Source organism: Staurois parvus, unplaced genomic scaffold, assembly GCF_062004578.1.
Source record: "Staurois parvus isolate SC_StPar_1 unplaced genomic scaffold, SC_StPar_1.0 ptg000154l, whole genome shotgun sequence".
Taxonomy (NCBI): domain Eukaryota; kingdom Metazoa; phylum Chordata; class Amphibia; order Anura; family Ranidae; genus Staurois; species Staurois parvus.
In genome coordinates, this window is record NW_028317950.1 from 16,095,790 (window position 1) to 16,110,417 (window position 14,628).

At 41.5% G+C, this 14,628-nt stretch overlaps 1 protein-coding gene across 1 annotated transcript in view; it reads right to left on the minus strand.

Annotated features, from left to right (window-relative positions):
* MED27 (mediator complex subunit 27) overlaps positions 1-14,628 on the minus strand; it is a 424,633-nt gene that overhangs the window by 60,169 nt on the left and 349,836 nt on the right. The window contains exon 5 of the mRNA XM_089675114.1: positions 5,309-5,416. Within this exon, the coding sequence (XP_089531240.1) occupies positions 5,309-5,416 (108 nt within the window). The remainder of the gene's footprint in view (positions 1-5,308; positions 5,417-14,628) is intronic.

Genomic DNA, 14,628 nt, shown 5'->3' on the forward strand with positions numbered 1-14,628 from the left:
TCTTGAGCAATGGAACCTTGCAGGCATTCACTCCTTGTCGGTGTAGTGTGTTACCAATTGTTTTCTTGGAGACTGTGGTCCCAGCTGCCTGGAGATCATTGACAAGTTCCTCAGGTGTAGTTCTGGGATGATTCCTCACTGTTCTCATGATCATTGACACTCCACAAGGTGAGATCTTGCATGGTGCACCAGACCTAGGGAGATTGACAGTTGTTCTGTGTTTCTTCCATTTGCGAATAATTGCAAAAAACTGTTGTCACCTTCTCACCAAGCTGCTTGGCGATAGTTTTGTAGCCCAGTCCAGCCTTGTGTAGGTCTACAATCTTGTCCCTGACATCCTTGGACTGCTCTTTGGTCTTTGCCGTGGTGGAGAGTTTGGAATCTGATTGTTTGATTGCTCCTGTGGACAGGTGTCTTTTATACAGGTTACAAAATGAGATTAGCAGCACTCCCTTTAAGAGACTGCTTCTAATCTTAGCTTGTTACCTGTATGAAAGACACCTCTTAGCCAGAAATCCTGCTGAACGATAGGGGATCAAATACTTATTTCCCTCATGAACATGCAAATCAGTGCATAATTTGTTAGAAATGCATTTGTTTTGAATTTTTTGTTGCTATTCTGTCTCTCAGTGTTACAATACACCTACCATTCGATTTTTAGACTGATCATTTCTTTGTGAGTGGGCAAACATTCAAAATCAGCAGGGGGTCAAATACTTATTTCCTTCACTATATATGTATTTATATATATATATAGATATATAAAAATTATTTAATTACAAAAAAGAATATAGCAAAACCACCATAGACCAATCAGTAGATCATAGTATAAAACCAAGGTTGCTCAGTATTCAGAATACAGTCTGCACAGGGAATGCAGACCTTATGTAGACTAGAGAATGGCACTGGTAATTCTGATATGTAGCTACATTAATTTTAAAACAAGGATAGTATTTGCAGAGTTTTCTAAGGGGTCACAAAGCAATGGTTAAAGTGTGCTTTAAGATATATAGTTTAAATATCTTTTATATCCATATGTCAAACCCATAAAACATGTTAGAAAACTCACACAGTGCTGATTTCACCCTTCACTGCAGACTTTTCATTCTGTATATAACCCACACAGCACTAAATACAACAGGGCAAGGTAAAACATCTGCATGCTAATTACACTTCCTGCAGCACCCCGCACTCATTAGAATGTGGCCTTTGGGTCTGAAAGAGCACTGTGTGAGCCATAATCAGTCAGCGGACCTGATTCCCATATTAATGCCTTTCAATAAAGCAAGCAGCTCGGACAGAGGTACTGTGTGCTCTACTTGGCCAGTTAAACCATCTGCTCCCGGGGGAAAGACCTAGGTTAAGCTTTGCGGATCCAATCCTTAACCCCTTCTGTTGCTGACATGGCATACTGAAGGTTAAGAAATTATTGCAAAGTCGATAGACCTTGCAGATGTATTTAAAGAAGCACTCTGGTAAGGAAAGAAACACAATCACATGCAATCTTGAACACAACATGACAGTTCTTTACACCATAGTGCTTGTACCTAAAAGCAGCAGTTTGTGGATGCTGGAAGAAGTTCATTAATAAACGAAACTTCATTTTGTGATTTAAAGTCTTACCAGACTCTCAGTTTTTTTTGGATGTGAATGTTGATAAGTTTAATAATAACAGCATTGCAGATGCAGGTTTCCTGGCTGTTCTGTACTGATTTCTTAACTCATTGAAAGCCAGACAGAGTCTGTCTATCTAGAAATTGACTCTCTAAGCCTAGGTTCACACATATGCATTTCTACCTGAATAGTAGTACAATTTTGATGTAATTTTTTTACAGGTGCGTTTTTACCCCTCTCACTTTCACCTCTACACTGATCACTCTGCCAGTGAAAAGCAATGAAAAACACATTGTAATCTGATACTTCCCATTCACCTCTACAGGATGCAAATCGCACAGTTGCAAAGTTGCACAGGACCCCTTTTCCAAATCTATCTGAACACCTTCCATAAGAAGACCTTTCATTTCACTTGTCATACGAATCTGGGCTCTCAAATCGCATCACAAAATGCACATATATGAACCAGGGCTGAAACCTTTATAGATTTGAAACTCTTAGGCCCCATTCACAGCTGGCATTTGGAGATCTTTGGCAGAATTGCTGAGATTCTGTCTTCGATCTCAATGTGCACTGCAATAGTGGCAAAATGCACCACGTGAGTAGGAGCTTCTTTCGGGTGATAAGCTTCAGGCCATGCGGTTTCCTGCAATTGCAGTGCGATTTATCGCGTGGCAATGGCAGCAGAATCACATTGCATATAGGTGTCAGTGAAAATGAATGGCACCTGAACTCACGTGGTGCATTTTGAGATCGCAGGCAGAATTGCAGCAAATCTGCCTGAGATCCCAAAATGTCAGATGTGAACGAAGCCTTACAATGCCCCCTGTAGCCAGAGACCATGAGACCTTGATACGGCTTTGCTTGGGAGCATTTTTTTATCCATATCAACTATACACAATATCGTTATCCATTTACAATATTACTATATTAGTGACACGATGACTAGAAATTCCCTTTGTTGTTATTATTTCTAGATTAGCCTTTGCTGATATTAGCAATGTTTTCCCTCGTGATTTGATTCATATGACAGGATGAATCAGTGGTCTGATTCCTATTGGCACATGCATATAAAATTCTTTTCTGACATCCAGTAAATAAGTGGAATTTAAAGGTCCAGCAATGTAAACTGGATTTTATGCATGCCGTGGACAGCCTTAGAAACTAACAGACCAATTTTGGAAGAGATCAGACCAGCTAGTCCCTAGAAGCCAAAATGACAAAGTTATGACTATTTTGGTCACACTGTCTGAAGAGTGAGATCACTAGAGAAGGAAATATTTACTAGATGGTTGGACACATTGACTACAGCTGTGGGGATGCCACTGGAAGATCTTGCCAGACTAGATCAAAATCAACTTCTCTTTAGATCTCTCATTCAAAAAGTCACTAGGACCTGAGTTGACAGCATATAAATAATGTAAAATGTGTAGTAAATGATGCAATTGTATTGTATGGAATTATGAAATAAAATATGCAGTATGCAATTGTGCTATTCACAAGTGCCTCTCTACTCCTAATGAAGCTATACGGATTGAGTCTCAACCGTATTCAAGATCGTGTGATAAAGTTGAATGAAGACGGAAACTTCATATAATACATGACAAACTAAGAACTTAGAAGGACAAATCATTTGAGGCTTTTATTGTATGTTATGAGTCATTTCTTTTTGATGTAACTATACACTATTTTATTCATGGAATGTTGAATGTTCTTTTATAATTAATCTAAATTGTATGGAATATTTTGTGTTGCTGGTTATGGATGCCACCAAGAACGTCCCATACTTTTTTCTGTTTTCTTTTGATCATAATTAGGTAATAGCCTATCTTTAAAGAGGAGACCAACTTAAAGTTCACTAGAAATTCTGCACACTGGTATATACCCTTTCCAGCAGACTTTGCAATAAAGAATAGGGATATTTAGTTCACACATATTGCAATACATGTTTAAGCTGGCAAACTACGTCAAATATCAAGTATCTTGTTTGTTCAACTTAAAGTTCAGACACTGAAAGCTGCTGCAGGTATATACAGGTCTAGGTGATTGTTCTTTATACCTCATAGCAGCATTTGTGAGGCTGTTAAACTGACAGAGTACTTTAGGCATTATGGATTGCCCATGTTTCTACCTAGCTGGCCTGTAGCAGCCCTAATGCAACTAACTCCCTATTCCACAACTCTTTACTCTAATGTCCAGCAGTACTGGTACTCGAGGTGTTAATTCTGAAAGCCAATTACATGAACACAATGGGCTGTGAAAAATCTAAAAGTTATTCCTTGTAACAAGACCATTTTTTTTAATATCCCTAAACGTATTAATCTATTATTGTCTGGTCTTTTGTTCTTCAACAAATTTAGGGAACACTTATACTTGAGTAACTTCAGAGTGACAGTAATATATACACCAGAGAAGAAGGAAGATGGGAGAGGAGCAAACTGCACTCGCACTTCTGTAAATATCACAGACACCTCGGTGAGACAGTGTTTACTGTGGCTTTCTGTGACCTCCAGATCGAACTACTGTTGTTGCCAGTTAAGGCCAACACGCCAGAAAAGCAGAAGGGCATGACAACCTGTGCTAAGGGGCAAGAGGAGGAGAATATGAAGACTGTCGCAGACTGTATTTATGTATTCTAGAGATCCTCTCTGTCTTCTGTGTCTTGCTAAAGGGCATATAAAGACAGAGGGTGACATTAATAATTATCAATGGTTTTATTACACAGCTGAATGACAGGGTTTGTACTTAAAGGAAAGCTGTATCAGTTGAAAGATGACAACTGCAACTTCTTGTTAATTTTAAAGTTATAGGCTCTGGAGTTGTCATTCTCACCACTGCTTTACTATTGGATTAATCACTAACCCAGAATAGTATGCAAGATGGGAGCTTGCACTTTTCTGATTTCATTGGCCACATGCTTTTTCTGGGTCAGTAATTCATTAGGCAGTGTTCCATGATCAGGCTCCGAAATTGCAACTTTAAAAATCATTTACATTTTCTACACCTCAGAGGGTCTAAACTCCTTTACGTTTCTGTATGGGGTTTTATCAATTATGAAGCCATACACTTAGAAGTTTTGACGTTTTCAGCTCAAGCTATCTTCCACCCAAGGATGGAAACTGACTTGAATATTGATTTAAATGGCAATTTGATTGGCACTACAAATGTTTAGATCAGCCTGCACTACAATTTCTGTCACCTGAACGTGGGGAACAAACTGTGCTGGGGTTCAAAAATATGTAAAAAATTGACAGCACCCATTTACTGACAGAACCACATGCTTCGTACCCTTTACCCTGTATAGGTAAGGAACTCTCTGAATCCTGATGCAATGAATTACAGAGAAGTCTAAGTAAGGAAGATTAAAGGCCCCAGCTGTTTATCGGTAGGATAAACTAAGCACAGTCATACCCCTGCATAAATATAGTTATACACACACTTATAAAGCATTGCACACTGCTTACAGTTCAAAAAATGTGTAAATCATAATTAAACAAAAAAAAAAAAGCCGGGAGCACAGTCCGGTCATGAATTGGGAAAAAACCTGCAGAAAATAGTGTAGAGTAACTGCAGAGTCCAGCAGAGAACAGAATCTGTTCTACTCTATAAACAGCATTGAATCCTGGACAGAAATCGTTGATTGACTTCATGTGTTGTCCCAGAAAGGATGACTGATAGCTGATAAGTCACTCACCTTGCCATCTTCTGTGTAAACATTTTCGTTGTAACCCTTCACAATGGTTCGATCAATAAAAAGACTACGCATCACTACAATCACTTTCAATACTTTGCCCAGTGTCACCTGTAGTAAGAGAACAGAGGAGATGGTTATTCAAGCAGATAATTCAAGTAAAGATCTTTCTGTGGAACTCATTTGCCTGGCTGGCTGCTGATTACTGTAAAAATCGTATTTGTTTTATCCTGGATACAACAGGAAAAAGCTTTGTATTCTTTTCACAGAATGCAAATTGTCCTGTGAATGCACAAGGGGAGATCCTGTCATTTACCTACCCTACCTCCCCAGAACACCATGTATTATTTTTTGTGAAAAGAATAGCAAACTTGTTTGAATGGATAATGGGAGAGTATATGACATGATCCCTGCACTGTACACTAGCCAGAACTGTGGGTTGCAACACCAGAAAAAAAAATGCTGCCTGTAGTATCCTGGATGAATGAAAGAAACTGAGATGTGTATAGTAATCAGTAGCACGCAGGGCAGTGACTACTCAGGGTTAGAAGTAACTAATTTCACTTGGTGCTATTGCAAACATTTTTTTCCTGGAACTCCACTTTAAAATATATATCTAAAGCTAAATATATCTAAAGCCAAAACGTTTTTTTTTTTTACGTTTTGGATACAGTAAGGGGTTACTATCCCTGTTATTTTTGTTTTTTGCAGTGTCTAGTTAGGCAGAATACTCTTCACTTCCTGTCCAATGACACGGGAACTTTGCTCCCAACTGAAACGTTTCCTCCCACTTTCTCTTCTGGGGAGAATTGTAAAATTCCCTCTCTCCCTCCCCACTAATAAATTCAAACTCCCTCAGTCAAGGTTTCCAGCTAAAGAAAGAGTGAATCCGTTGGAAGGGGTAAAGTGAAAAAGCTACTTTAGGGGCAGAAATATTTGATCTTAATTACTGTGTGTTAAGGCAAATATTATTTTGAGTATTAATGAGTCTTGGCAGTTATTGTGCACTAAGAGCGAATATGTTTTTTCTTGTTACATGGATTTCTCTGAATGCGTAGGGGACAAACAATCCCAGGTTCTGTCTGTCCATCTGGTAGAATAGTCAGCTGAAGTATGGTGGAGATTTGTAAATAGTTCAGGTCTATGAGGCTGGCAGGAAGATAAAGACCCTTTTATCCTAGAAGACTGTTGGAATGAACTGCTTGGCACAAAGACGCGTTTCTTCCACTTGCTGGACTATCAGCCCAAGTATGCTGTGTTCTTGTGCCAGTGCAAACGAGCAATTTCTGCCTGGGGTCACCGACTTCATCAATGGATGCTGAAAAGAACTGGGCACACTATGCACCAGATGGCAGGCTTTCTGGCAAGCTCTGGGTGGTCCTGAGAAATAATAGGGAAGTGTTTAACTTTCTCAATGTATTGTGAGCACTTGCGGAGTCTTACAGCAGTCAGACTGACTTAATTTTGGAGTTGTGGCTCTCAAGGTGTACGTTATGTTAGTGCTTACAACATACCAGTCCATTGTTATTTATTTATTTCAGGTACTTATATAGCGCCGTCAATTTATGCAGCGCTTTACATATATATTGTACATTCACATCAGTCCCTAACCCTCAAGGGGCGTACAATTTAAGGTCCCTAACTCACATTCATACATACACATACCAGGGCCAATTTAGACAGGATCCAATTAACCTACAAGCATGTCTTTGGAGTGTGGGAGGAAACCGGAGTACCCAGAGGAAAACCGCGTAGGCACAGGGAGAACACATGCAAACTCCAGGCAGGAGGTGCCATGGCTGGGATTCGAACCAACGACCCTAGTACTGCCAGGTGGAAGTGCTAACCATTTAGCCATTGTGCTGCCCATAGTGTTTACATATACTTTAACATGAGGGGCGATCAAAGGGTTAACTGTGTGCTGGGAGTGTTTTACTAGGGGGCGGTGTCAGTGTGCTTCACTGCAAGCACACTGCTTTGGATGGCTGTGCCGTGCACAGCCATCCAATGCAGTGTGCCCGAGCTGACAGGGAGGGGAACTGTTAGAAAACAAAACAGTGCTCTTACCCGTTGGAGATTGTCGGAAATCACCGGGCGCCGGTGAGTGATCACCGGCCGGGACCTGGTGATTGACAGCCATGGCAGCGAATGGCGGCATGGGTAGGGATAGTCCCCTCCCCGGAAATGCAAAATCATGTATATATACGTGATTTTGCGCACCCGTGCCGCCCTGTAGCAGTATTTCTACTATAGGGTGGACAGGAAGCAGTTAACCCCTTCCTACCCAGTGCCATTAGTAGTGTCAGTGCTTTTTGTTAGCATTGATCACTGTATTGGTGTCAATGGGGATGTCAGTGACACCAAGTCAGTTCCCTCCCAGTGTCAGCATGCCCGCCGCAGTCCTGCTATAAGTCGCTGATTGCCGCCATTACTAGTAAAAAAAACAAAACAAAAACAGTATTTATACCACCATTTGTAAAAGCTAGAACGTTCATGTAAACCAATTAATTTACATGTATTGGTATTTTTTTTTTAGCAAAGACATGTCGCATAATACATTTTGACCTAAATTTATGATGAAATTTGATTTTTTAATTTTTTTACTGAACAAAATTGTCAGTCTTTTTTGTTTATACCGCAAAAAATAAAAACCACACAGGCGATCAAATACCACCGAAAGAAAGTTCAATTTGTGGGGAAAAAGGACGTAAATTTCATTTGGGTGCAGAACTGCATGACTGCGCAATTGTCAGTTAAAGTAATGCACCTCCATAAAGCAAAAAATGGCCTGGTTGGGAAGGGGGGTAAATCCTCAGGAGGGCAGGTGGTTAAGCAGTAAAATCCCACTGTTATTTCTAACTCTGTCCTTGCCCATCTTGTAGCTTATTATTTCAGCCTATTCTTGGTGTTCCTACTTCTCTGGTTGCGTTCTTCAGGTAATAAAATAAATTAAAAGCCCAACAGAGCATGTTTAATGGGCATGGCAGATGAGCAGACCTGGGAGCTAAAGTGCAGAGACATCTTGAAATACCAACTGTAAGGCCTCATTCGCATGGGGTGATGTGATCCGTGCCCTGTGCAGAGCTGTGTTAATCCGCACGGGGATGCACAGAGGTTGCATCCTCGTGTGGCCAGTCCCATTGGGACACGACCGCTGCACGAACACAGTGACAACTCCCAATATGACAACTGTGTGGGTGCATGTCCCTGATCTCACCCTGGGTGTTTTTGGGGCCATGCACGTGCACCCGTATGGATGTTATACTGGGAGCAGTGGCTGTGTCCATGCAGACAATAGACAGCTATTGGACTACTGGAAGGGGAAGCATGCAACACCTGTGCACCCCATGCCGGTAAAAACACGTCCCTACACAACGCACGGTTCAAATTGTCTCATGTGAACGAGGCTATAGGTGATTTAACTTTCCAGCATCTACCAGAAAGGTTTACTGAACCCAAACAGATACTGTTTTGTGGTTCAGAAGCATGTAGGGCCCCAGTTCTATGGTGTTTACAACTGAAATCTACCCAAAAAAACACCCAATTAAGTTTAATTTTAACATAAGCCCCCCACAAGCGCTGCATTGTCCAGTCTCCCTGCTTGTGAACGACCCATGCTAATGAGTTTCAGTCCAGAAAACACCCTATTCATAGCCAGGCTATGAATAAGGTGTTTTCTGGACTGAAATGTGTTAGCGTGGGTCATGCTATGGAACATTGTTCTCCTCATTTTCAATAAAGAAGATTTATTTACCCTTCACATTGTTGCGGACATTCGATCACCAGTATCAATTGGGGAGCAGATGGAGACTGCTAGTCTGGCACACTGAAGCACCATATCACAGCCTGGGTTGTAGCACCTCACCTGTGTGGATACTCCCTGGTTAAAGGTTTTTTTCCCTCAACTTCTTCTAGGTTCACTTATGCCTGCACTTACTCCCACATGATGCACAGCTACAAGTGTACAAATCGTAAAAAAACTGCTAGCAGGCAGGGATAGAGATGCCAGAAAAGACATACTGAGTCTTTTCCACTGTAAATTTTTAATAATTTTGTCAGCAGTCTTTGACCTTCCAAGCTTAGGGGCATGAATATCAAAGTTGCAACAATGGATGACCTTTAAAGTGGGTGTAAACCCTTACATATACCCAATGAAGTGACTTCAGGTGATACACAAAGAAGAAACAAATCCTCCTATATATGTTGTACCTGTTTATCTGCTGTCCTTTTTACTACAGCCTTCCAAAACACACATTTTATACAGCATCTCTCAGCAGCAAAAAGAAGGGAATTTGACATCACATACAGTGGGGCAAAAAAGTATTTAGTCAGCCACCAATTGTGCAAGTTCTCCCACTTAAAAAGATGAGAGAGGCCTGTAATTGGCATCATAGGTAGACCTCAACTATGAGAGACAAAATGAGAAAACAAATCCAGACAATCACATTGGCTGATTTGGAAAGAATTTATTTGCACATTATGGTGGAAAATAGGTATTTGGTCACCTACAAGCAAGATTTCTGGCTCTCACAGACCTGTACCTTCTTCTTTATGAGGCTCCTCTGTCCTGCACTCATTACCTGTATCAATGGCACCTGTTTGAACTTGTTATCAGTATAAATGACACCTGTCCACAACCTCAAACAGTCACACTCCAAACTCCACTATGGTGAAGACCAAAGAGCTGTCGAAGGACACCAGAAACAAAATTGTAGACCTGTGCCAGGCTGGGAAGACTGAATCTGCAATAGGCAAGCAGCTTGGTGTGAACAAATCAACTGTGGGAGCAATAACTAGAAAATGAAAGACATACAAGACCACTGATAATCTCCCTCAATCTGGGGCTCCACGCAAGATCTCACCCCGTGGGGTCAAAATGATCACAAGAACGGTGAGCAAAAATCCCAGGACCACATGGGGGGACCTAGTGAATGACCTGCAGAGAGCTGGGACCAACGTAACAAAGGCTACCATCAGTAACACACTATGCTGCCAGGGACTCAGATCCTGCAGTGCCAGACGTGTCCCCCTGCTTAAGACAGTACATGTTAGGGCCCGTCTGAAGTTTGCTAGAGAGCATTTGGATGATCCAGAAGAGGATTGGGAGAATGTCATATGGTCAGATGAAACCAAAATAGAACTCTTTGGTAGAAACACAACTCGTCGTGTTTGGAGGAGAGAGAATTCTGAGTTGCATCCAAAGAACACCATACCTACTGTGAAGCATGGGGGTGGCAACATCATGCTTTGGGGCTGTTTCTCCGCAAAGGGACCAGGACGACTGATCCATGTACAAAACGGAATGAATGGGGCCATGTATCGTGAGATTTTGAGTGCAAACCTCCTTCCATCAGCAAGGGCATTGAAGATGAAACGTGGCTGGGTCTTCCAACATGACAACGATCTCAAACATACCGCCCGGGCAACGAAGGAGTGGCTTCGTAAGAAGCATTTCAAGGTCCTGGAGTGGCCTAGCCAGTCTCCAGATCTCAACCCCATAGAAAACCTTTGGAGGGAGTTGAAAGTCCGTGTTGCCCAGCGACAACCCCAAAACATCACTGCTCTAGAGGAGATCTCCATGGAGGAATGGGCCAACATACCAGCAACAGTGTGTGCCAACCTTGTGAAGACTTACAGGAAACGTCTGACCTCTGTCATTGCCAACAAAGGATATATAACAAAGTATTGAGATGAACTTTTGATATTGACCAAATACTTATTTTCCACCATAATTTGCAAATAAATTCTTTCCAAATCAGCCAATGTGATTGTCTGGATTTTTTTTCTCATTTTGTCTCTCATAGTTGAGGTCTACCTATGATGCCAATTACAGGCCTCTCTCATCTTTTTAAGTGGGAGAACTTGCACAATTGGTGGCTGACTAAATACTTTTTTGCCCCACTGTACACTGCAGAGCTAGAGCAAAGAGCTTGGTGAAATCTGTTACCTGATTGGAGGGAAGGACACACCTCCCTCTAACAGGCTCATAGAAAAAACATACAGAGCTGAGTCTATGAGTCACCTGCTGTATGCTGATAGGGGGCGGGCCATCTCTTGAGAAACTGAGGCATCGGCTTACAGTCTCTCTCATAAAGTCAGTAGAGGGATCAGAGAGGAACCACACTCCATGCATTAGATTCAGGACGTATACACTATACAGGGATATGCTTTGTTAATTTTTCGTGTCTGTGGTTTACAACCACTTAAAGAGAAGTTAGGAGGCATTTGAACTCCCATGCTTGACCACAGATGAGCACCACTACTCAGTACTGATATGATGATTTTGTATAAGATTTCCTAAACACTTTAGGAAACGTTTAGGAGAACAAAAAAATAGCAGTCAGGGACAGAGTGTTGTCACTCCAACAGAAAGCACCTTCATGACATCTTCACCAGGTGTAATTTTAAAGAAAACTGCTAATTTACACAAATGAAAGATTCATTTTGAAATTCCATTAACATGTTCATGCTTATATGAGATTTAATTCATTAGGATTACATATATTTAAAAAAAAAAATCAAACAGTAAAATGTTTTATTTTTTGGGGCTTTTTTTTTTAAACCAACTGATGCCACCTTTTTTTCCAAGGGATATCTTTTAACTGGTATTACTCCACAGTAAAGCAAGTGGAAAGACAAAAAGAGATGCGGTTCAAATGAAGCTCACTCTCGATTACATAAGCATTCTCACACCTACAGCTGCTAAAATGACTATGAATATTCTATAGCGAAAGTGGTGTCATTTTAATTAAGTCATTTGCTAATAAAATTACAAGTTCCACTACTGATACATCCTATTTACAATAATATTTGCATGATATAATTTAAGTAAACACTTGCAACATCAGGACTGCTGTAGGGCCGACAAAACTGTTTTGAAAGCAAACCTGGCAGTGTCTTTAGCTTTTCCTGGCCCTCCTCCCTTCCTCAGAATTAATTCCTGATGCAGGGAGGGTATGCAGGTGGCACAGGGACTTTGCGCATCACCCCATCAGGACAGCTAATAAAGTGTGACACCACCTTGGCAGCGAAGGGGATCGGATGACAGATTGACATCTCTGAAAGCCCCAGACAGGAGATCGGTGAAAGAAAGAAAAACTTTCTCAACAACCGGCGAGCATGAAATATAGATGCATCTGAACACTTCCGCCTCCCACAACTGATGTTGTTAAATCCCCAAACAATTTTCTGCCCGGTGCCCTGATAAAAGTTGCAGGTCATCAGACAATTATCTCTCTTATTCTTCTGATACACAGCAGGCTAAATGGCCTCGGAAGACCAAAATACAAAGACAGGAAGTAATTGGGCGTCTGCATTGCCAGTGATGGCAGGCGTGGGGTTTTCAGATGTAGGGACTGCTTGTGATCAAATTGTATCTGAGTGATCCTTAGCTGCAGAAATGCTGCAATTGTTCCTTTGTACTCTGAACAGGAGGTGTGTATAGAAGCCAGAATTCCAATCTGGACTGGGAAGAACACAAGATTTCTTAGCTGGTCATATATGAAGATACTATATCTGATTGTTCAGAAAGTACAAGGTATTAAACAACAATACTGGGCTAATTCTGCAGAACCCAAAGATAACAGCTTATAACCAGGTTTTCTTGCATTGGGGTACCAATTGCAGATAATTAAAGTTTTGGTACTCTGAAGGTACCCAGAAGTATCGAGACTAATGCATAAATTTACTGCAACTACCTTAAAGTGTTCAATTAGAGAATTCAGGGGCACGGCAGGGATTAACGGACATCTTATCTACAGGTCTGATGGGGTAATATTACATACTCCGGTGTTGGGTGGTGATAGACAACACATTACAGGTCAAGAGAAAGACAAGCGCCATCTGAGTGTAGTAGTAAAACAGCCAAGTTAATGTAATAAAAGCAATTCACTCACAAAGGTAAGGTAGTCATAAAGGCATGGATAAGAATGGTCATCAGTAAAGGTCCCAGACCGTGATGGTGGCAGCTGTGAACCGGCTGACAGGCAGTTTTTGAGGCTCTCAGGGCTTCCTGGTCAGTGTGGAATGCAGACAAAGGCGGAAGTGACGTCAACGATCGAAATTGACGACCGGAACTGACGACCAAAGATGGCGACTCATTGCTCACGCCGACCAGGAAGCCCTGAGAGCCTCCAGAACACCCGGCTCAAAGCTACCACCATCATGGTCCAGGACCTTTACTGATGGCCATCCTTATTATCCATGCCTTAGGACTACCTTACCTTTGTGAGTGAATTGCTTTTATTACATTAAATTGGTTGTTTTACTACTGCACCCAGGTGATGCTTGTCTTTCTCTTGCATCTTTGACAGTCTTCTCCTGCTCTTACAACACTCTCTCCTATTAGCAATACAATGGACTCTCTCCCCTATTAGCAATAATATTGGTGACACCTAGTAGCGCTCAATTGTATCTGTTCTTTTAACACACTACAGGTCAGAGTTCGACATACATAATTGTAACCATAGCAATTAACAGTATCAGTCTTCCGGATACAGAAGACATATTGCATAGAACAATCATGAACCAAGAATCTGATGCACAGGATTACCAGCAGGATTTAAAGTGATTCTAAAGGCTTATTTCTTTAAGGGAAAAAATAACAAACATGTCTATACGTACCCGCTGTGTGCAGTGGTGTTGCACAGAGCAGCCTGGATCCTACTCTTCTTGGGTCCCCTGCCAGCACTCTTGGCCCCTCCCTCCTGTTGGGTACCCCCACAGCAAATAGTTTGCTATGGGGGCACCCACTGATCCGTGTGTGTCCATTCACACACAGAGCAGTGGCACGGCCCTGCCTCCTCTCACTTCTCACTGGCTGTAATTGACAGCAGTGAGAGCCAATGCTTCCCGCTTCTATCCCAGCCAATGAGAAGAGGTAGTCCAGGGAAAGCCGAGACTCCAGTGCACATCGCTGGATAAGGAGGGGGCTTAGGTGATTAGGGGGAGATGCTGCACTCAGAAGGTTTTTTCTTGAGCCTTTAGAACCACTTTAAAGCAATAATAAAGCCAAAAGAAAACATTTACTATATTGCAGCTTACCAATTCTTAGATGTGATGACTGTATTCATTTCCTTTTTTAGGCTTTCTTTCAGCCATTTTCATCTGGTGATCCAGCCAGTAAGTCTGTTGTTTTTCAACAGGAAAGCTCCCTTTCAATTATAGGGACGAGATAGACCATTTAACACTGGCAGGGGTGTTTACAACGTTCATCTTTTATTTATGTAAAACCTTTATCTCAAAAGCAAAAAAAAAACAGTTTGCTGTAACTGACCATAAAGTGTTGGCTGGAGTTCAGCTTCAATTTGTTACTACACTTAAAT